Source organism: Lynx canadensis, chromosome C1 (genome assembly GCF_007474595.2).
Source record: "Lynx canadensis isolate LIC74 chromosome C1, mLynCan4.pri.v2, whole genome shotgun sequence".
In the NCBI taxonomy this organism is placed as follows: domain Eukaryota; kingdom Metazoa; phylum Chordata; class Mammalia; order Carnivora; family Felidae; genus Lynx; species Lynx canadensis.
The window spans coordinates 9,578,165-9,600,276 of NC_044310.1; the positions used below are offsets into that span (position 1 = coordinate 9,578,165).

At 54.5% G+C, this 22,112-nt stretch overlaps 1 protein-coding gene across 8 annotated transcripts in view; it reads left to right on the forward strand.

The window, feature by feature from the left end:
• Positions 1–22,112, forward strand: part of PRDM2 (PR/SET domain 2) — a 109,752-nt gene that overhangs the window by 81,994 nt on the left and 5,646 nt on the right. For all 8 annotated transcript variants that reach the window (XM_030325512.1, XM_030325517.1, XM_030325509.1 and 5 more), the window contains one exon: positions 20,882–21,025. In XM_030325512.1, coding sequence (XP_030181372.1) covers positions 20,882–21,002 — 121 coding nt within the window. In that variant the 3' untranslated portion in view covers positions 21,003–21,025. The remainder of the gene's footprint in view (positions 1–20,881; positions 21,026–22,112) is intronic.

Sequence of the window (22,112 nt, forward strand, 5' to 3'; positions counted from 1 at the left end):
TATTATATGTATTTTTTTTTTTTTAAGTTTCATTTCCTCTAAACTTCGAATACAGGACTCGATACTTTCTCTACTAAGAGTTTTCTGGCTTAGTGAACAAGTAGAACCATCACTGTGGGTACGGAGTCTTCCCGGTGCAGCAAGACTGCAGACAGGAGCTGTCCCTTGGAGACCCGCGTCCAGCTTCATGCTGACCGCGGAATACGCTTCTCCCTGTCCCGGACCTTTCAGCTCTGACTGGCTTTGTAGGTCATTCTTCTTACTCATGAAAAATCTGCTTAACAGAAGCCAAGCTCGTTATAATAATAGCCTTTGATTTTGAAGGTGGTTCTAAAGAAGGCCCGGGCGTCACCAGGAGTCCTCCTTCACATGTCACGTGAGAACCTTGACCTGTTGGGGCATTAGCCCAGAAAGATAGTAGTTGGTCCAGGCTTGCCTTCCCACCTCAGCAAAGAGTGCTGAAGAAAGGGTTGTTCGTAACTTTCTGCGGGTAGTTATTTCTGAAGTATAGGATTAAGAGCCTGGAGGGTATGTGTAGGTTTTGTTTCCTTTCCTGGTTAAGAATAAGAATAGGGAAAAGGTGTCATGACCGTGCATTAAATTTACTTGCAGTTGAAAAATTACACTCTGTTGTGAGCCACGTAAAGGGTTTTGGAAGTATTTTTATTAGAGTAAACTTGCTGAACTGTTGGGATAATAGCATTTGTCCATGCTGCTGTCTTCTGGCTTGTATAGAAAGTGACCCAAAATTCAGGCAGATGTTCCAGAAAACGTAAATATCTTATGGGAAGAGTTAGTGCCTAAATGTGCCTTCCCGTGTCCAGCTCACCATGTGCCACAGGAAACCACAGTGATGACCTGCCCAGTGAGGGGGGCGTTTCAGTAGTGAGAGAACGCTACGGTGTTTTTTTGTTTTTTTGTTTTTTTTTAAGTAAAAAAAATTTTTTCATTAATGTTTATTTTTGAGAGAGAGTGTGTGAGCAGGGGAGGGACAGAGAAAGAGGGAGTCCCAGAATTCGAGGCGGGCTCCAGGCTCTGAGCTGTCAGCACACAGCCCGACACGGGGCTCGAACTCACGAACCGTGAGATCATGACGTGAGCTGAAGTCAGACGCTTAACCGACTGAGCCACCCAGGCGCCCCTCCGGTGGGTTTTAAAGTATGGATTTATGCCCTGAGTCAGAACACATTTACGCTAAGCACATTTCCGTACCCACGTTTAGACAGGCACCTGTGTCATAATATGGAATTCTGCTTGGGTAACTACCGAGTCTTAGCATTAAATCTAAATGTAAACTTTGAATAGGAATCACTGGAAAAAAAAGACCTGGTGTTTGTTATACAGGTAAGTTAATAACAAAAGGGGATTTGGGCCTTAGGATATAGTTGGGGCAATTTTGTTTTTTAATTTAAAAATAAGAACTTCAGTTTAAGATCATTGCATTTGTTGTCGTATTTAATAATTTGCCCCCGGTACACTATTTTAACATTCTTTGTCGGAATGAAGTTATTTGAGACTCATATGGGTTCGATTTTCCTCGCAGTAACATTCTGCTCTCACTTGCTTTTTATAATCACATCCAAACCTTGCCAACCCAGCTCGAGTTCAGGAACATTTTCATATGGCTTCTATTACCAAGCTATTATTGGACTTGTGAATTTAGGCACGTTCTCCTGGAGTGTTTGAGTCGGCCAGCCATTCAGAAAACATCTTCAATGGCTAGTCTGGGTCACGAGGGTGTCGGACTGCAGATCTGATGGACTCTGTCTGTGTGCAGGCCCCCAAGAGGGCTCTGGGGTGTAGCCGGCCGCCGTGGGGCGCTGGGGGTGCTCCTTGGCCCAGCTTGTATGCCGGGCCCTGTTCTGACTGTCCAGCGGCACTTGTCTGCTCTGAAGCTCCCCCACCACCTGAGGGAGATAGCATGTCCGTTTACAGAGAAATCGACCACATCTGAGGGACATGGTCACTGGGTTTATGTCCCACAGCTGTAGCTGTAAGGGGCGCCTACAAACAGGCCATTTGATTCCATGCCCTTAAACTACAGTGACACCACCCGATTCACCTTCCCCGCTTGGGTTTTGCACGGCTATCGTGTCTCCCAAATGACTGGTGCTGATGTCATCGCCCAGAGCGGGGGTTTGTTGCAGAGGCTGTGTAGCACAGTGGGAATAAACAGGCCTTGAACCCTAGTGATCTGGGTCTCAGTTCTCCTGGGACCCGCTGGTAACTGAGGCAGGGCAGGCTGCCGGCCGAGCCTCGGCCGCCTCACCTGCAGGTGGCTGTATCGAAGGTCAGGTGTGTGCTTAGGACGCAGTAGCTGCTGGCCATGGTGGTGGTGATGGTGAGTCCTCCCCGTGGTAGACCCCAGAAGGCCCTGCCCCACTAAGGAAGCCCGCAGCCTAGCAACCATCCTGGTGGGAGGGGTGGAACTTGAGTGATGGTGATCCTTGAGCGACTCTTGGAAGAAGCTCCTGAAGAAACTGCTCATGCTTTTCAAGGCCTTGAAAGGAAAAGGATTACTTCATGGCAACTGACAAGCATCAGTTTATATTGGTTTCCCCAGAACAGACGAGATTAGAACTTGCGTCAGAACGTTAGAAACAGTCTTGAAGTCTTCCAGGGCGGGCTCCTTCCCTCCATCGAGGCGCACCGAGGTGTCGGGGAGCCCTTGGCGCTCTGGCCTCCCTGGAGACCCTCACAGTAGCAGTGGGGGTCCATGTAGAGCTTCGGTCCAGGGTGGCCGGCCGTGGCCACACAAGAATGGAATTCAAGGTTGAGAACTTTTCCAACGGCCTCTGGCCTTCCATGAGGGACAGTGTGGTGTAGGCCAGCCGTGGCCGGCTTTTGAGGTTTTGTTGTGATTTCGTTACAGGCAGTAGAACGTAGGTAAGGGTGTTGATTGGCTCCGGACCTGGAGCTGCTGAGCAGTTGTCCCTTCCTCCCAGAAGCCTTCCCTGACCATCCAGTTGGAAATACTGCCCTTGGCCCTCTCCATCTTCTCACTCTGCCCTACTGGTCTTGGGGGCCACTTAACTCCTCTGTGCATTGCTACCGACTTGTGACCTTTTGTTTACTAAACGTCTGCCTTCCCAGAGTGAACATTCTACCTGGGAGGAAGGACCTTTGTGTTGTTCGCTGCTGCGTTTCCAGCATCTGCAACAGTGCCTGGTGTGTAGCAGCCGGTCAGTATAAATAACTTACTGACTGAATAAGATGTTTGAAGCCTGGCTTTGTCACTTGCCAGCCCTGTGACCTCGGACAAATTACTTAAGCTCTCTGAGCCCTGCTTTTCCCTTCTGCGAAATGGCAGTAATGATCTGACCACAGAGGCTGGTTGCGCGGACGGCAGGTGAGCCTGTGAGGACCACGGATGCCGCCTGCCGTAGCGAAGTGCTTCGAGAACGTTAGCCGCTGCGGCTGTTACCGAAAGGTGCCCTCTGGAATGTCCCTTGGGATTGGACGGAAGGTTGCGGCTGGCGCTCAAAGCCGACTTGCCACATAGGTTTTATGGCGGCACAGGTTGCAGTAGCTGGAACGTTCCCTCGTCTTCCGCTTCCGCTGCCCGTGCCCGGAGAGAAAGCGGTCAGGTGGCAAGGATGCTTTGCCGAGCGCCTGCCAGGCCGGAGCTCCTCCCTGTCTGCGTCAGGCACTCCCACCCCACCCGTCAGAAATAGAAGGAGCTATAAACACGAAACCACTTTTCAGATCAGGGCGAGGACGAAGATGACTGTAATTTTGTCACCGCCTCTCCACATAACTTGATTTCTCTTGGTTTTGAATTTCAAGGCCCAAGTGGCAGTTTTTAAAAGCCAGGTGCAGAAGAAAACCTTGGTTAGCTTGGTTGTAAAATCATGAAAACCTAACCAAGGAACTCCAGCCCACTGAAATACTAGTGGAAGAATGATCCCTGATAATTTGAAGTGCTTGCTAGCCGCTGTCTTGGGGATTTTCCATATATTCTCCCGCGTAGTCGTCGCATCGAGTCTGTGAAGTAAATACTTCTGTGTTCTCCCATTTTACGAACGGGGAAGCGGGGCCCAGACTCCTGACGCGGTTTGCCCGATGCCACAGCCGTGTGGTTCCATCTGCCCATCACGAGTCGTGTTCTCCCTCCCGCCCCTACCCGCGCAGATCTGGGGGTGAAAGCCCCCGACCTGCCTGCTTCTTCCTTCAGTGGTATGCTCTTTAAGAGGCAGGAAGGAGACGTGGCTTTAGTTTGTAGCTGCCTGTGTGTGGGTAGGAAGCAGCAGCTAATGCAGAGGAGCTCAAACCGGGGGGAGGCGAGCACAAGTCCTGGCCCCTCATGGTCCTAGTGCGTTTCTGTGAGTGCCTGGGAGACAGGAGCGAAGTGGTTTCTGCTGTAGGCCTGGTGTGATGCCCCGTGCTCAGCCCCCATTCTACCGGCTTTGTTAGGGAACGGGCAGATCCGGGTACTGACTCGTTCAGAGAGTCAAACCTTGCTGCTTCCTAGTGGCACCTTTATCCCCTTGCTTTCTGTTTGCAAACCTTCCCAAGCCATGGCTGGCCAGTAGGTTTCCAGATGTGTGTGCGTGGGGAGGGAGGACCTGCTTGGGTGCTGCACAGCATGCTTCGGAGGTGGGGTCGTGCTTGGGGAAGGAGGGCCAGGCTGAGTGCCTGGTGTCTGCATCCCATGGCGGGAAGGGATGTCTGTGGTCTCACCCATCGGCTACTGCCTGCTTTTAAGAACTACGCTAGACCTAATTCGCCTTTCCCTGAAGGCTCGAGGTGTAAGCATCAATTAATACTTGGTTGTGGAAAGGGATGCCCTCAGATAATTCAGGTGTTCAGGATCCTGAAGTTTTTTTTGAGAAGGATGTACTCCTCACTGTCTCCTTTTTCATCATTTATAGATCTTGTCTGCCCTCCTCGTGTCCCCAGATATGGTTCTGTTGATCGTCGATGGTTACAGAAGCTAGATAGCGGTCCTGTTAATAGGATACGCGAACAAAGAAATGGTGGGCCCTGAGAGAACACCCAAGGACCTCCCTTGTGTGTCAGGTGTGCTAATATTAGAACGTGGGTTTTCTGGCATGATTTGCTTACTCATTAAAATTGGTCGTTGCTCTTGGTTCTTTGCTGGTAAGTGACGCTGCTGGACAAGCGACCTTGTAATAGGAGAGTGTTAGGTGTAACAAACACATAGAGACTGCTTTTTTTGGGTTTTGTTTTTCTTTCAAGCTCCTGAAAACATGTGAGTTAGAGAAATGATTTGTGAAGAGAGTGACGTGAACGTCCGGGTGACGTGTGCACAGGCTTCCTCGGCGAAGGCAAAGGTGTGCTGCTAGGGGAAGCGCCTTCGTTCCGAAACAGGATAGTTTTCCTCTCTTTGCTGGATGCCTGTCCTTTATGTTTGAGTGGCTACTCTGTTTAGTGCTAAGTGCTAGGAGGTGGTTGACTCTGGAAGGAAGTACATGGAGTTCACCCATCTCCTTTCTTGGTGCACAGGCTGGTGAACCTGCCAGGGATTTTCCTCTCTGTTTCAGGATCTTGCTCCAGAAGCTTTTCAGAATTTCACATAATAACCAGTACATAGCTGTCTTATACTCCTACCTTTATCATTTATATTGAGGCTCTTTTGATCGAATTTTGCCAGCCGGTTTCGTGAAAACCTACGTTAACTGCTTTGGTGCAGGAACCAACCGCTTCGACTCATCTCAGTAAATTGCTGCCCAGATACTGTAGTTGAAGTATGTGCTGTTTTAAGTGACTTCATCGCCATGATTAGTATGACTGTGTGCCTTAAAAACTATTTATAAAAATTACAGACGCAGCCCATTAGGGCCAGCTGACAGCAGGTGTTTTATTAAGGCGATGCCCTGAATTGAGTTGGACAGCTGCTCGGGTGAGGGGTGGGGGTATTTTGCCCAGCCGGGCGTGTTGGTAACTTCAGCTCGAGGAGCTGCGTTCCCGCAAGGTGTTTCCAGGTGCGCGAAGGGGCCCTAGTTAGGGTTGTCCCCCACCCCGGCATGTTCACTTAGCGGACCACCTGCTTCAAAACCTAACCCAGGAGGCTTATTTAAAATTCCAGACCTACTAAATCATAATCTCCGGGGTGGGTCTTTGAACTCTTCTTGTTTTCATCGGCTTCTCAAATGCGTCTTTACCCAGAACTAAGGAGTTCTCCTTTGGGTCTTAAAAAGGACAAGTGACCGTGGTATCGCCCCCATCTCGTTAACTTAATTTGCTTCCAGTTTTCATTTGAAATTCTCTTCTTTTGGTTATTAGCAATGTCTTCGAGGTGGTAGTTTTCGGTTTTCAGAACGCATCAGTTAACGTTTTTCCTCGATCCTGATGAGTACCCCGTGACGGATGAGCAGGGTGGCGCTACAGTTAGGGACACTTCTAAGCGTCAGCCATGGTGAAAGTAAGGGTTTTCTGCCTTGTCCGGTGTTGCTCTTAGCATGTCTTTCTGAGGGCGACAGGCGGCCTTTAGCTATTAACTAGTATAGTCTGGGCGCTGCGTCCCCCACCAGTGTGGTCACCAGTCCCCAGCACCCATGTAGCACCTAGCACGTGTAGGTGTCCACTCAGTGTTTGTGGAATAAAAAGGGAAAAAAAAAGTCTCTAGGAATAATAGTCTGAGCTACCATTTGCTTATCTGGCCCGAATTTAGGACTCTTTGGCCTAAAGTGTGAATTTGGGGGCAATTAATTGTTGGCAACAGAATAGAGAACGTCCATTGGATAAGTAAATGACCAATTAAGATCGCGTTGAAAGAGGGGTGCCTGGGTGGCTCAGTCGGTTAAGCCTCTGACTTCGGCTCAGGGCGTGGTCTTGGAGGTCGTGGGTTCGAGTCTCGCGTCGGGCTCTGTGCTGACAGCTCAGAGCCTGGAGCCCACTTCGGATTCTGTGTCTTCTTCTCTGCCCGTCCCCTATCCGTGCTCTGTGTCTCCCTCTCTGTCTTAAAAATAAATAAACGTTAAATTTTTTTTTTTTTTTAATCGGGTTGAAAGAAAAGGATTGGTTATTTGGTGATAGTTAATTACACCCAGCATTAAAGGGTTACCACCTCAGGGCACAGTCCTCAGGGTTACAGATGTCTAAGGAAAGCCAGTCAGTAAACGATAGAGGCCAGAAGGAAATTGCAGCTGCTGGCTCATTCATTCAGCCACGCTGGTGGCATTGTTTCTGCTCCGATCTACACCGGTGCGCACAGGCTGCCTGTGACTGATCTAGCACCCTTGATGCCCGGGTAGAACTATCTAAAAATTCCTTTACGGTTTTAAACCCTCTCCCCCGATTTTTGGCTCTGAAAATAGGGTCACCCTCCCTGTGTCACCAGCTTTAATTCTGCCTCCTGACCCCGGATATCTCCTCAAGGGTCCCTCACTTGTAGATCCTCCAAAATACACGGCAGTGGAAGATTTTCTCGTGTGTTTTCACTTTTGTTCGAAGCCTTTCCTCTTAGAGCTTAAACGCTGATTGATTTCACGATGTCCCACGCACCTGACGGGGCCGTGCTGAACAAGGCTGTTCCCCCAACTGGGCCTATGCCACAGCGTCACTCACCTTGGCCTTTCCCCCACACACTCGCTTTTGAGGTGCCGGGGGATATGATCCCACTGACGAGGCCGAAGGGGAAGCACAGGGCTCCCCCGTGTGCACAGCAGTCTTCAGGGCCAGCATGGTCACTGCCGCCTAAGGAATAGTGTGAGGTCATCTTGCAGAGTGCCAGGCCTGCCAGGGCACAGCGCTACCTGGAATCTTTCAGAACTTCTGGTACAATTCCAACCGTGGATAGAAAGACAGTGGAGGCTTAGTCAGTGTTTCCGTTTAGTCAGCCCTCCGTGTTAACAGATGCCCCGCGTTCCCAGTGATGGATCGCATCCTGACACCCTCGCGGGGAGAGCCCGTGCGTGTCCGTTCCCAGCGGTCAAGTTAATGCTGCCAGAAGTCCGTTGTATTTGTTCCCAAACCTGTTTTATGCTACGTGTATCTGACTGTACTCGTATGACTCAATTAAACAGTACCCAAACCAACAAAATGGGAACGTAAGAGCTGTTTATGAAAAACAAGTTGAATGCTTAAGTCTCAGAGTAATTTGCTTAAAAACTGTCACTCAGTTATCATTCACTCAGTGGGTGAAAAATCATGAAAAATTTGCATGAAGGCAAAGGACGATTTCACACTCAGGCTGCTTTTATAAGTCACTTAAGTTCTTTGCCCCACTTTATTTACTTCTTTACTATTTTAAAATACTTATTTTGAGAGAGCGAGCCTGGGGGAGGGGCAGACAGAGAGGGAGAGAGTGAATCCCAAGCAGGCTCCATGCTGTCAGCGCAGAGCCCAAAGGGGGGGCTCGAACTCCCCGAACCGTGAGATCATGACCTGGGCCAAAACCAAGATTTGGACACATAACCCACTGAGCCACCCAGGTGCCCCTGCCTGCCCCACTTGAAATAGTAACCGGAGGGGCACCTGGGTGGCTCAGTCGGTTAAGCGTCCGACTTCAGCTCAGGTCACGATCTCGCGGTCCGTGAGTTCGAGCCCCGTGTCAGGCTCTGGGCTGATGGCTCAGAGCCTGGAGCCTGCTTCCGATTCTGTGTCTCCCTCTCTCTCTGCCCCTCCCCCGTTCATGCTCTGTCTCTCTCTGTCCCAAAAATAAATAAACATTAAAAAAAAAAAAAAAAAAAAAGAAATAGGAACCGGAACTCACAGGTGATTGCGGGTGTGATTTAGTCGGAAGGACAGTGCAGGTCTCAGGCCTTTGTGTGTTTGTTCCTTTACCCATCTGCTCGGGAGCGGGTGTAGGGCCAGCGCCTGGGGGTGTGTGCTGGTCAGTGTTGGGGGTTGTAGTGGTGAAAGAAACACGTTCTGGTGGGGAGACAGAGTGTGAACAAGCAAGGAGCTACACAGAATGTCAGGCGGTGAATGCTGTGGAGGGAAGGAAAACAGAGAAAGCGGGGTAGGGAGATCTGAAGCCAGAATCGGGGGCTACCACTGAAAATGTGAGGGCCAGAGAAAGTCTGGCTGAAAAGGGAACATTGAAGCAAAGAGTCGGAAGTGAGGAAGCAAGCGTGGGGACCTGGGGAGGAAAAGCACTTGGCAGAAGGATAGCAAGTGCGAAGGTCCTGCGGCAGAAGCATCCTTGGAATGCTCAGGGAACACTGGGGAGGCCGGGCTGTTTGTCTGGAGGGGAACAAGGCGGAGGGGAGAGGAATAGAAGATGAGGTCGGGGAGGTAACCCGGGGCCATTGCAGGCACTGTAACGACTTTTCTTGTACTCTTGAGTGGGAGCCATTGGGGGACTTCGAGGGCAGGGGTAGTATGGGATGCGTTGCCTTTTAAAAGAGTCTCCTTTGTTCATCTGGTGAGGATGAACTGGAAGGAGCCAAGAGTAGAAATACAGACTGGGAATCCAGTGTGGTAACCCAGCTCGGGAGTGATGGTGGATGGACGGGAGGGTAGCAGGGGTAGAAGTTCAGGATGACAGCAGGCTTTTTTCACCTATGCTTCCAGCACCCAGGTGCATTTTTATTTATTTTTTGCCCTTAAGTGAGGAGGTGGAAGACTGTTATTGGAGCCAGTATGTGGGATGCACGTGCGTGGGGCGTTCAGTTTTGGGCAGGTGAAGTTTGAGATGCTCTCAGACCGTCAAGGGGGAGCTGTGGAAGGGGTAGTCGAGTATCCTGTTTGAAGTTCAGAGGGAGGGGCCCTGCTGGAAATGTGAATTCTGGGGTCCTCAGAGTGCACACGATACTGAAAACCACGAGACTGCAGATCCCCGAGAGAGCGAGCGTAGGTAAAGAGGAGACGCCCAAGAACTGAGTCTGGGGGTCTCTGGGGTTGAAGGCTTGGGGAGATCGGGAAGGGCCTGGAGGTGTTCTGGGCCAAGGGTGTGCAGGGGACCCGTGTGGCTTCTGATGGCGGCAGCGGTGGTAGGTTCGGAGGCGGCTTCGTGTGCTACAGACCAGACCGTCTCTGGGCTTGCGCGGCAAGTGGAGACGCCCCCTGACTTATCCGGGGAGGCACCTCCATCACAGGCATCCCCAAGTTTCCTGCTATTTCCCCAGGGCTGTTTCTGTCTGAAAACCATCTGCAGCAAGGCAAGTGCCACCCCGTCAGAGATGCAGGCACTGGCCTCGGCTCCTCACATTCTGTCAGATCTGCTGCCTTGGAAAAGCAAAAGTCCGTTGTTCACAGTTCAGAGAAGCCCCCAGGGTAGAGACACTGGGTGAGTTCCTGCCCTGGTCTTCTTCAGATTTGCACACTGCCCCAATTCCCTCGTGTAAAACTTGCTTTGAGACCCAGGTACAAGAGGACAGGAGAGATTCGGGGGTGAGAACTTGTGGTAACAGTTCTCCCCCCTTCCCCAAGCAGTGGCCTTCAGGGACAGAAACCCTTCTTCTGGAAGTCCCGTCTCTTCATCCAGGGGGTAAAGGAAGTTCTACAACCTGTGCTTGCTTTGTCTTCCCTCTCTCCCTACCCCATAAAGTAAAACAAGAGGCAACGTGGTAAAGAGAAGCAAATCCCAAAATACCAAAGTCTCAGGTTGTCAACAGGAACTGTGTACATGTGCGCGCGCGCGCACACACACACACACACACACACACACACACACACACAGTGTTTCTGTGGTCTGTTCCCTTATTCTGAGCGCTCAGGTAGCCTCTGTTTTTCACACTCTGTAAGTATGTATTCCTGTGTTATGCAAATAACGACCTTCCCCTTCTGGGACACATGCCCCATGGGGACAGAGAGGAGGTCTGTTTGGTTTACGGCTGTGTCCCCCGGGCCTAGCACAGGGCCGTGTGTGTGTGTGTGTGTGTGTGTGTGTGTGTGTATAATAGGTGCTTGATTGAGCAATACTGATACACTTTAGTAAGTCTCAAGGCCCTCTCCCCACGAAGGCCCAGACCTGACTGCCACCCATTATACTAAATTAAATTCAGGACATACTTCTTCATATGGCTGATTTTAGGAAATTTCTGTTCAAAGAGGCTAAATTAAATTTGTGTGTGTGTGTGTGTGTGTGTGTGTGCACGCACGCGCCTGCCCTTTAGCAGGCCCTCCCGCAGTTTCACATGGATCAAAGCCATCCTCTTGCAGACTTCTCATTGTGTCTTCAGAGGGCACGTCTGCTTGGCTCTGCACTGTGTCCCACGGTACCTGGCACAGAGCAGGCACTCAGTAGCTAGTTAACCAGATCGACAGAGGAAGTAAGTTTGGAGTCCATGATGGCGTGCGTCCTCCTCTTGGGAGTTTATACCTCCTGTGAGCACATCAAAGGCCCAGTAATTCCGCACGGACACACCTGTATGGCTTCGTGAGCTCATGCTCTGGAGGTGAATGGCTTGGACTTTGATCCCAGCTCTGCCTCTTGCCGGGGGCGCGTTCTTGGGCAAGCTGCCGAACCTCTCTGTGCCTTGGGCCCTCGTGTATAAAACGGAGCAGTACCCATCTCATAAAGGGCTCATGAAGGTTCAGTTTGTGACTGCCCATCAAACATTGGGCACAGCCCTCGACGCACAGCAAGCACGGAAACGTTGGCCGCCGTGACGCAGGTGGTAATGACACGTGTGGCATCTGGGGCAACTTGTTCTACTGAACCTTGGTTGGGGAAATGCCGGTTACACGGAAAAAACATTAGGAAGGTTTTCGTTCCCTGTCTGCCGCTACCTGGCTGTGAGTCCCCAGGCCTCCCCGGTGTTGCCGGGCTGGGCGTCTGTCCCCGACAGGGAGGGAGCCTGTGTGAACGAGTGGTTCACACATCAGATGAAGCACACAGTCCTGGGAAGCCCAGCAGCCCGGAGTGGAGTCGGCTGGCCTGGGTCCCAAGTCTTCCAGCACCTGCGGGCATCCTCTGCTTGCCCGTCTGTAAAACAGGATGAACTGGCCCAGCCCTCCTCACTCCAGCCTGTTTGAGTCAGCCAGAATGCAGGGTGAGGGCTTTCGGGAATGGCGGGACAGTGCGGGGAGACGGGGCGGGTACGTGAGCAGACTCTGCCACCCAGACCCCTGCACTCTCTGAGGATGAGGCCTCCAGGCCCCGGGTCCACGGCGCCCTTGCCCCATGGGCTGCGTCATCGCTGGTGACCTGTGCCCCGTTCCGGCACAGGACACCCATGCCTTTCCTGTGGCGCAACCCAGGCCTCCCAAAATGAGCTGGTTGAGACACCTTGGTAGCCCAGGAACCCCCTGGGCTCCCACAAGCTTTCCCCCCTAAGGTAGCTACCTCTTGTCTAGTGTTCTGGGATGGGCACCAGACAGCAAGACCTAGAAACCCCGTTTACCAGGGCAGATCCACACACGGCTAATTAAGACTCTTGGCCCCCACGACTCCAAACCATGCAAGGGGTTTGTCCCTGGAGTTGACTTAGTCTCTTTTTCTTTGGCCTGTGTCAACTGTAAAAGACGGAATGGCCGTAATAACGAAGTCTTCGCATTTTCACAGAGTTTTGCCGTTTAAAAGAGCTTTTCCATCCGGCCCTCCGGGGAGGCTTATCAACCCGTTTCTGTCCCGAGATGGGAATCTGCTTTGTGTGTGTTCATCCGTCTTGTTCACGCTTCCTTTCGGCCTCCCTCCTGGTCTTAGCTGTTTCCTGTTGAGGAAAGCAGCCTGTTTCTGCTCAGTGAGAGGGGACAAGGGACGGCGTGTGGGGCGTGCTGGATGGAGCTGGGTGGCGGCCAGAGCAAAGTGCGGTGACAGGTGTCTGCATGAGGAGCCACTCCCCCATCTGTCCTGCTGGGGCCGAGAGGGCTCGGCTGGGGCGGTTGGCTGTGCTGTGCAGGTGCGGTGCCTGCGGAGTCGGGTTCAAAGAATTGTCCTAAAAGTGGGGGACCCGGTCCCGCGGTTTGGGTGGGGCCTTGGCAGTGAGAGAAGCCTTCCGGGAAGTTGGCTTTCTGGGTGGGTTGGGTTTTCAAGCCATGTGGAGGTTGAACTGCATCAGGACCTGGGCTCCCTCCGCGTTTGCCGTTTGCTTGTTCAGGCAACACTGTCCAGGCACCTCTCGTGCCGGGCTTGGTGGCAGACGGGTGGGTGAGACCTGAGCACAGATGGAGCTCTCTGGGGCTGGAGTTCAGTCTCGCCCCAGGGGCACCCGCCTCCCACGGTCCTCGTTCCGAGGCCGTTGCGGCTCCTGCCCTTCTTTGCCATTTGTGTCCCCTCGCTGCTTCTGCAGAACAACTTGCTGTGTGATCTTGCGTCAGTGACCTCCTCGCTTGGCTCCGTTTCCTCACAGAGAGTGAAGGGCTTCTTGGCATGGCCGCTGGGGTCCCCTGCCCCTCTCCTAGTCTTGCCAGGGCCGGAGACGCCGCCACGGCAGGGATCTCCCCGCTGGCAGCTCCCTTTGGCTCAGGTCACCGCGGGCCGGGCCAGCCTTCCTGTCGACTGGCTTGCGTTATGAGCTGGCACGTGGCCTCCTTCAGAGCTGGTGGGAGGGAAGGAGGATCTGTGCCCGCAGGCCGACTTCAGCTCCGGGGTCAGATCTGTGTGAATCCTGGCTCCCTCCCTCCCTCCCTCCCTCCCCCCTCCCCCTTCCTTCCCCCTTTCCCATCTATTGCCACCTCTCTGTGTGACCCTGACCAAGTAACTTAACTTCTCTGTGCCGTCTTCTCAGCCAGAGAAAGGGCACGATAACCCTTCTCACGTGGTTACAGGGAATAGTGAGTGAAAACACCATCTAAGCACAGAGGGGGCCGGGCTGGCATTGCCCACCCCTGAGTGTTAGCTGCGGGCCTCCCTACCAGCACCCCCACGTTCACCTGAAGGCCAGTGGTTTCAGACCTTTGCCCCTGTCCCCCCAGGGCCACCCCCATGGTCCTCTCTCAGGCTTTGGTGCCAGGCTCTCCTTAGGCACAGCCACCTAGTGGCCTGCACTCGACTCCCTGCTGAAGGTGTCCACTAGCCCCATGCTCCCCGGGCTTCAGATCCCCATACTCCCCCAGGGAGCTTATTAAAATGCAGGTTCTGACCCAGGAGGTCGCTGGGGAGGGGGCAGGGTGGGGGGGCGCTGAGCAGCTGCATTTCTTAACAGGCCCGCAGGGACTGTTGACCACACTTGGAGGAGACAGAAGCTCTCCAGCTCTGAGGAGACAGTGGCTCTCAGAGCTGGCTTCTAAAATTTTCAATGCCTGGGATGCAAATCAGCTGAATTAAAATCTGTAGGGCTGAGGCTCCAGCCGCAGGATCGTTTCCATCTCTCCAGGTGATTCCAGTGAGCATTGGAGTTTGGAATTCCCCACGCCCCCCCCCCCCCCCCCCCGTCCCTGCCTCCTGATGCCAGGGTTCCTCTGAACTGACACAGTTCAGCCCAAAGCCCAACTTCTGTCCTCGTGGGTCGCTGTCCTGTGGGCAAAGGGTTAACCCCATTTGGCTTCTTGGAATATTGAAAAGAGCTCTTTGGTCCCCATCGGTACAAGAACTGTGTCAGGGAGGGGCACCCAGGCTTTGGGGTCAGATGGTCCTGGATTCGGAGTTTGGTTGCACCCCGGTTGGCTAAGAGAATGTGGTTTGGACGTTCACCTCTCTGAACCTGTCTCCTTCCCTGTAACACACAGATCATCCTGTCCCTGCCCCAAGGGCTGCTGGGAATATTCGAGGAGCTCCCATAAAGCACCCAGAGTAGCTCCCGGCACTTAGTAGGTGCTCACTAAATGATACTATTGCATAGTTTTTCTTGCTTGACATACTCATTTTATAGGTGGGATGGCTCAGGTTCAGAGAGGTGGAGGCATTTTCCAGAGGCCACTTAGCGAGTCAACAGTGGATCAGGGCTGAAACTCAGGTTCCTGCATCCCAGTGCCGTGTCCCTGTTCCTACCTCTGACTCCCGGCCTGGGGCCGTTCGGTGGGGACCTCCCAGAATGGAAGGAAGGTGGAGTCACAAGGTGCCACCATTCCTGGAAATGGCCGGTGGCTGGCTCCAGGAAGCAGGCGGTGGCATCCACAGCCCCGACCAGGGGGCTGCACCCAGCCTCCAGGGAATTTCAGCATCGTCTCCGGTTGTCTTACTGCCGCACCGGCTCCCACGCACTTTGCCTCCCCTTTACCTCTGGCAAGAGTGCAGAACGTGAGACAGTGACTTCGAGTGAGCTGCACTCCCAAGAACTTGTGGAGAGTTGCGTAAGACTCCTGTGTGGCCTAACCAGCTGTGGGGACTGCGTTCCAGGACATCCCTCCTGACTGGTGCGGGGGAAGGGGTCTCTGCTCGGACCCGTCGGCCCCCCCTTGACCGAGCTCTCCTTGAGGGAGCTCTCTGGACCCTCTTCTTGTGAACTCACTCGGGGTTTTTCTCTACTGCGCCCTGGAGGCTGCTGTTACCACAGTTACCAGCAGGCTCTAGGCCACTGAACGTGTCCATGGCTCTCTGTCTTGGCCTCCTCGACCTTTGGCGACAGTAGATATTTAATGCTCCCCCTTCCTTGACATGCTTGCCCTTCTTGCCACCGCTCTCTCCGGGCTTCCCCAGGTCACCACTTGCCCCCCCCCCCCCCCCCCCGCATCCCATCCTGGGTCCCTGCACTTTTCTCTGTGGCCCCTTTCCCTTTCGTGAGCCATCTGGACCCCCCAGATGCTGACCAACCCCGGAGTCCTGAGTTTCGTTTCAGCCGCCCACGTGACCTCTCCTTTGGGTCGAGTACACACTTTAAATGGAATCCCGTGCAAACTGATCTCTCTCTGAAGCGTCTCCTGCCATCTTCCCATCTTGGCTAAAGGCAGACCATCCTGCCCCGGGGTCTGTCCAGACTCCAGTGTCTTCCTGGCCCCCGCCCCAGCCCTGACATCCGGTTCATCAGCAAATCCTGTCTGCATCACTTCCAAACCATCCCTGGAGTCGGCCGCTTCTCACTGCCACCCCGGGGTCCAAGCTGCCATCCACTCCCACCTGGATGACGGCAGTCGCTTCCTAACTGGTCCCCCTCCCCCTCCCCACTTCCATTCTTGTCATCCTACAGTCTGTGCCCAACACAGTGGGCATGCCGGGTCATATCCGTCTGCTGCCCAGAAGGACAACCTGGCTCCCACCTCACTCAGGGGTCATGAGACCCTCCCTTCTGCCCCCGCTTCTCTGACATTCCAGGCAAGTTCCACCTCAGGCCCTTTGCACGTACCGTTCGCACCACCCAGCCCAGGTTAGGCCCGGGTGTCCAAGCAGATCCGTGTCCCACGGCCTTCGGGTTTGATGCACATGGTTCTGTGAGGTGTTCCCTTCCGCCTTCCGGCCCTGCCTGCCCCCGCCGTGCACTCCTGAGCTCTCGACGTCACTTCTCTCCGTGGGGATCACTACAGTGTGGCCTGCCGCCTTTTCATTTATTCCCTTTCTGACTGAGGAGGTGGCCGGGGAAGGTGGAGGTGTGATCCCCGTGCTCCCTGCTCCGTATGCCTCGTTCACACGTGCTGAGCCGCAGTGACAGCTCATCCCCGGGGTCGGGGTTAGTAGCTCTGACTAATTGAATAGGCTCTGAGGAGGTGGCGTGGGGTGCTCGGCCCCCCAAGTGGCAGGGAATGGGGGCCGTCCTTGGCTCGGCCACCCTCCCTCACCTGCGGGCTCCGAGCTTACAGTGCATGTCCCCAGTCTGACCAGTGATCTTCTTGGACGACGGCGTCTTTTGCTGTTCATGAGCTTGGGGTTTCTCTGCAAATTGCCTCTCTGTGTCCTTAAACTATTTGTTCAGTGATTGGATCGCCTTTGCCTGTTTTTTTTTTTTTTTTTTTTTAAGTTGTTTTGTTGTCACTTGACTCCCTCTCTGGTCCCTGCACCCTCTGTTCTTGGAAGGCCCCAGAGAGGCTCAGGTGTGGCTGCTGAGTCCCCTCCCTGAGGCTCCAGGAAGGCTGTGTGAGGGGACGGCGTGCCTTCGCCGTGACCCATGAGCTTATGGAGATGGCCCAGGCAAACCAACCAACCCTGGTAGGTCCTAGGGGTCCTTGAACTGGAACCTTCCACTCTTGGAATCCTCTCCCAGCCGTGGCCTTCATTCCTGTTTCTTCAGTTTTGTTTCTTGCGTGTAGACCCACGTGTCCAGCTGTCCTCCTTACCAGAAACCATTGGGGGCTGAATGAGAACAGGGTGGCCTGGGGGCCAGGGGGGCCCAAGTCTTGGCCTCGCGCTGGCATCAGACCCTCTCCGAACCTGGGTGTTTTTCCCGTCTCGGCCGCACTAAGTCGCATGCGGACTGGGTGACATAAAGAACTGTCTGTCTTACTTCCCAGAGCTTCCTTGGCCAAGCACCTGGCCGGTGGTGGACCCCCTCCTGTGTGCCAGGCGAAGGTCCCGGTGCCGGGGATGCGTCAGTGATGAGAAGCCCCCTGCGGAGCCAGCGAACAACCCAGTAGACTCTGAGTGTGTTGACGGTGCTGAACACGATAAAGGAAAAGGGCCTGGAGGCCATTGGGAGGCCGTGTTGCAGCTTCAGACGGAGGGAGGCCTTGAGCAAGACCGTGAGGGAGGGGCGAGCCCCATGAGGACCTGGGGGGGCCTTCCTCAGCCCCGGGTAGGATCACTGGGAGCTCACAGGTACCGACGCCCCTGCCACCCCCAGAGACGCTGACGCCACGGGCCTGGTGCGCAGACCTGGCCTCCCCGTGAGTAGCCGGGGCTGAGGGCCTCTAGGAGGAGGGCTGTGTGCAGACGGACAGAAGGACAGACGTGTTGAAGCAAGCCCAGCACGGCCCGGGTAACAGGAGCCCAAGGGGGCCGGGAGGCGATGCGCCGCCCCCCCCCCCCCCCCCCCCGCCGTGTGTCGAGGAACGAGAACGGGGTCACTGTGCTGGGAGCCCGGGACTGACAGTTGCCGCAGGGGCGTGTCATGATCCAGGGTGCCTTTTGGGAAGGGGCAGCTTGCTGTTCTGTAGAAAGATGGCAGGGGAGGCCGCGCGTAGGAGCAGGAGGCCAGTGAGGAGGGGGAGGGACTTGGCCGGTGGAGGGAGGGCCTGGCCCGCCTCCTGCTCTGATCCGCCACGTCAGTCATCACGGCACCAGGTGCCTCCCCCGTGTCCTGAATTCTTAGAAGGCCAGTGACCTGACATCCCGGTCCCAGGGCTCTTCCTAGCCCCGCTCTGCCTCCAGGCCAGCAGGGATGGTGTCCCGAGGTTCGGAGGCCGGGAGGCAGGGAGGTGGGCACGAGGATCGGGACTGACGGCCGTGCCGCCCCCTCCTCGGGCCGTGTCACTTGGCAGGCGCCCACGTCCCCGCCGACTGCCACAGTGCAGACACCGTGCTGGTGGATGCTGGAGAGTGCCAGCTCGTCCCGTGCTAAGAGCTTCCTCTGAATTTAATGGATGAAATGGCTGGCTTTGCACATGGGGAAACCAGAGCCCAGAGAGGCCCCTGACTTGCCGAGGTCACACAGCTAGAGAGTGGGAACCTCGAGTCAGGAGGTCTTTGTGTGTTAACCGCTACCTTGCTGGGAGCTGGAGAGATACGTGGTTCCCGAGATGCTGTTTCTCAGCACCTGACATCTCAGCTCTGGGCAGCCCCCGGGCTCTCAAGAGTTCTCTGACCACCGGAAGGGTTTTGTGACCAGGTGTCCTGCTGGATATCACTGCCCCAGTCTTAATAGGACACATCCAGGTGGTGACTTGGTGTCTCCCCAGAAATTGTGGTCCATGGAACTGAAAGGGCTGGGCTCTGCTGCCCCACGAAAGTCTCCGAATCTGTCTGAGCCTCAGTGTCCTCATCTGTGAAATGGGTTATAAAAAAGCGCTTGTTCTCCCTACATCTTGAGCTGCCGGGAGGGTCCAGAGATAATAGCAGAGAAAGAAAGTACTTGGGAATTACAGGGGATGTGTGTGTGCCGGCTGGCGTTGCCCTCTGCTGGGCCTGGCCGTGCGCTGAGAGGTGGCAAGAGGGGCCCCCACCCCCCAATGTAACCTCTCCAACCACATGGATGCTGAGGGAGGCGTTGGGGAGAAAGCTCGCCCCCTAGCGGACAAGGCTGTGGTTGCCGCAGCTGCAGGAGCCTGAGGGTGGAACAGGTGTGCCAGGGAGCAGAGAAATGCCGGCCAACTGGAGAGGGCTGGGAGGCCAGGGCAGTTATCTTTGACGGATCTGGTGTCTGAGTGTTTAGTAGATGGGTAATGATGGTGACAGAGGGAGACGTAGACGTTGATGATGCAGGGTCTGCTCCCCTCCATTGGAGACATTTCTGCAGAGAGGGGGCAGTGTAGGGGGATCCGCGGTGTCCCAGGACAGGGGCGTGCAGGTGGGCCAGGTTTCCAGCCAGCTGACTGTCTCTCCCACAGTCGGGTCGGCTGCCTGAGGGGCTGTGCTCACATTGGGGTACCAGCCAGCCCCCAGGCCACCCCATGGGCCTTGTGACCCTGGGGCTTTGGTGGTCCATCTGGGGCACAGGCTTGCCGCTGAGCATTGGGTCTTAGTTTTCTGCCTTGAATCTTGCTCAGATAGTAGAATAAGCTGACCACGGGCCTCGACCGCACAGCTTGGGGGAGGAATTCACCCCGGGGGCAGCCCTGCGTCTTGACTTGGGGGCCAGATTCTCATTTGTCTGTTCATACGTTTGTTTGTTTACGCGTTCGCTTACTTCGTTTATCGTAACAGGTGTTTCTTGGTGGCTGCAACTTTGACGCGGTTAGCGTTTGGATTGTTGTGGAACGTTTAGCAGTATCCCCGACCCCAGCCGCCAGCCGCCAGTAGCCACATCCCTTCCCTGAGATGTGACGACCAGAAATGTCTCTGGACACTGCCAAATGCTTGCCCTTGTTGAGAACCAGCGATCTAAACCCTGATGTTTCAGCTTCGAGACTGGCCCCATTCCCATCTCTCGCTCCCTCAGACAGCTGGCTCCGGGCCAACTCCCGGTGCAGGTGATGTGCCTGGAGTGTTCACCCTTCCTGCTTTCCCGCTCCCCTCACCTTCCACCTCTCCTGTCCGGAGGGCCTGCTCACTTCCATTCTTCCGTCTGGGGACAGAACTGGGACCTGAGACAAGTTACTTAACCTCTCTGTGCCTGTTTCCTTCTCTGTAAATTACGGCTAATATAGTAAATGCGCCTTGATAGATTGTATGTAGAGGGAGATAGTTGATGGACGTAAATACTTAGCACATCTCCGGTGTATGTGTGGTTCTTAGTCAACACATACTTATTTTTGTTGTGCTGAGTGGATTGTGCTACGATATATCCGCAAGCGAGACAGAAGCCCTGACCTTGGGATTTCGCGGGCCAGGAGGGAGGCAGATCCGTTATGTTGCAGTTGTGACTCAGTGGAACAAGTGCTGTGGTGGGGAAGCCCCAGGGGGCAGCGGGAGCCTGCAGAAGAGACGCCTCACCCAGGGGTTAAAGAAGGAAGGCTTTCCGGAGGAAGCGGTATCCCAGCCAGGACCTGAAAGATGAGTCTGGGTTTGCCGGGTGAAGGGAGGGGAGGAATCGTGGTCTACGTTACCTACCTTTAAGAAAAGTTTTAAAGGCTTCCCTGGGAAAGAATAATCGAATTTAGCGGGCTGTGGTAGCCCGGGCTCAGAGATTCCCGGAATGAACGTGCTTGGCGCAGCGAGGCTGGGATAGGTGCCAAGTGCAGCGTTAGTGGCCTGGAGAGGACCGGCTGCAGGTGCTGGAGGCACCTTGGTACCAGGAGCCTCCAGATGCTTCCGAGGGGAGGACGTGCCTGGGAAGGCAGATGGGGAAACAGTGCAGCCGCTGTGTGCACAGCAGGGCTACGCCCCCAGCTCGCCCGTCCCTCTGCGGTGGGGGGGGGTCCCCAGGACACCCCTGCCGAGTGCCGTGTCTCGGCACCCAGCTGGCAGATGCTTCCGCCATCACTTTCAAGGGGACGGAAGGTGGTGGGTGGAGCGCGGTGGAGCTCCCGCGGGTTGTTGAAGCTCACCTGCCGTAGGCCTCAGGGTGCTGTCTGGGGCACCGGGGTGGGCCCCTGGTGATGGTGTGTGTTGTTCTCTCCCCAACAGCTACAGTCTCCGCCTGGCGTCCCGGTGTCCTCCTCCAGCCGCCCCGTACATCACCAGGCAGTGTAGGAATGTCAAGGCGACGGCTGCAGCCCAGTTCCAGGGACCCCTCTTCAAAGAGTAGACACTTCGCCTGCTCCCTGACAGGTACAGGAGCAGCTTCTGGCACTGCGTGGGCGGCTCTGGGGCCCGGGAGGGCTGGGGCTTGGGTCTTTGGGCTGGGCTGGGAAGCAGGGAAGAGGGTGGGCCTGGTGTGTGCCGGGTGGAGACTCCGGGGCCTTCCTGCAGGTAGGTGCGGACCCTGGACCCCGCCCCCAGCTCTGCCACTTACTGGCGGTGGGACCTCAGCAAGATACTCAGCTTCTCTGAGCCTCAGTTTCCACATCTATAAAGTGGGGGTGACCTACTTCATAGGTTGTGAGAATTACAAGGGTCACATGTACGCAAAACATGTAGATCAGTGCCTGACACATAGAAAGCATCAGGTAAGTATTAGCTCTTGTTACTGATTGAATAAGAACAGCAACAATAACCAGCATTAATCGAGACCTCCAGAGGCTTTAAGCCCAGAAAAGATCGTGTAGTCTTTATTCGCACAACGTATTTGAAAGTGAAAGTAGTACTTTTTTTTTTTTTTTTTAATTTTTTTTTCAACGTTTTTATTTATTTTTGGGACAGAGAGAGACAGAGCATGAACGGGGGAGGGGCAGAGAGAGAGGGAGACACAGAACCGGAAACAGGCTCCAGGCTCTGAGCCATCAGCCCAGAGCCTGACTCGGGGCTCGAACTCACGGACCACGAGATCGTGACCTGGCTGAAGTCGGACGCTTAACCGACTGCGCCACCCAGGCGCCCCAAAAGTAGTACTTTTCTGTAAGATACAAAGGTTAAATTTATGTTGAACCAGAAATCTCTTTCTAGACTGTCTGATGGTAAAACCTGATTTCACTTATAGGAGCCGGACATCTTTTGAGGGGAGGGCTGGGCTTTGCCAGTGACTTCGAGTAGGCTTGGGCTTCTTTTGTTGGTGACACGGCACATCTTCCTTCCTTGTGTCCCTGAGACCAGCCTCTAAAGAAACGATTGGAGGACTGCACGCACCTGTGCAGTGGGGCACCGGTTAAAGATACCCCGAGGTGCAACTCCAGATTTGCTAAAAAGCATCCTTGGTGTGCAGGGCCTGGGAATCTGTGTTAGCAGGTGGCCCCGTGATTCTGGGACGCACTCAAGTTTT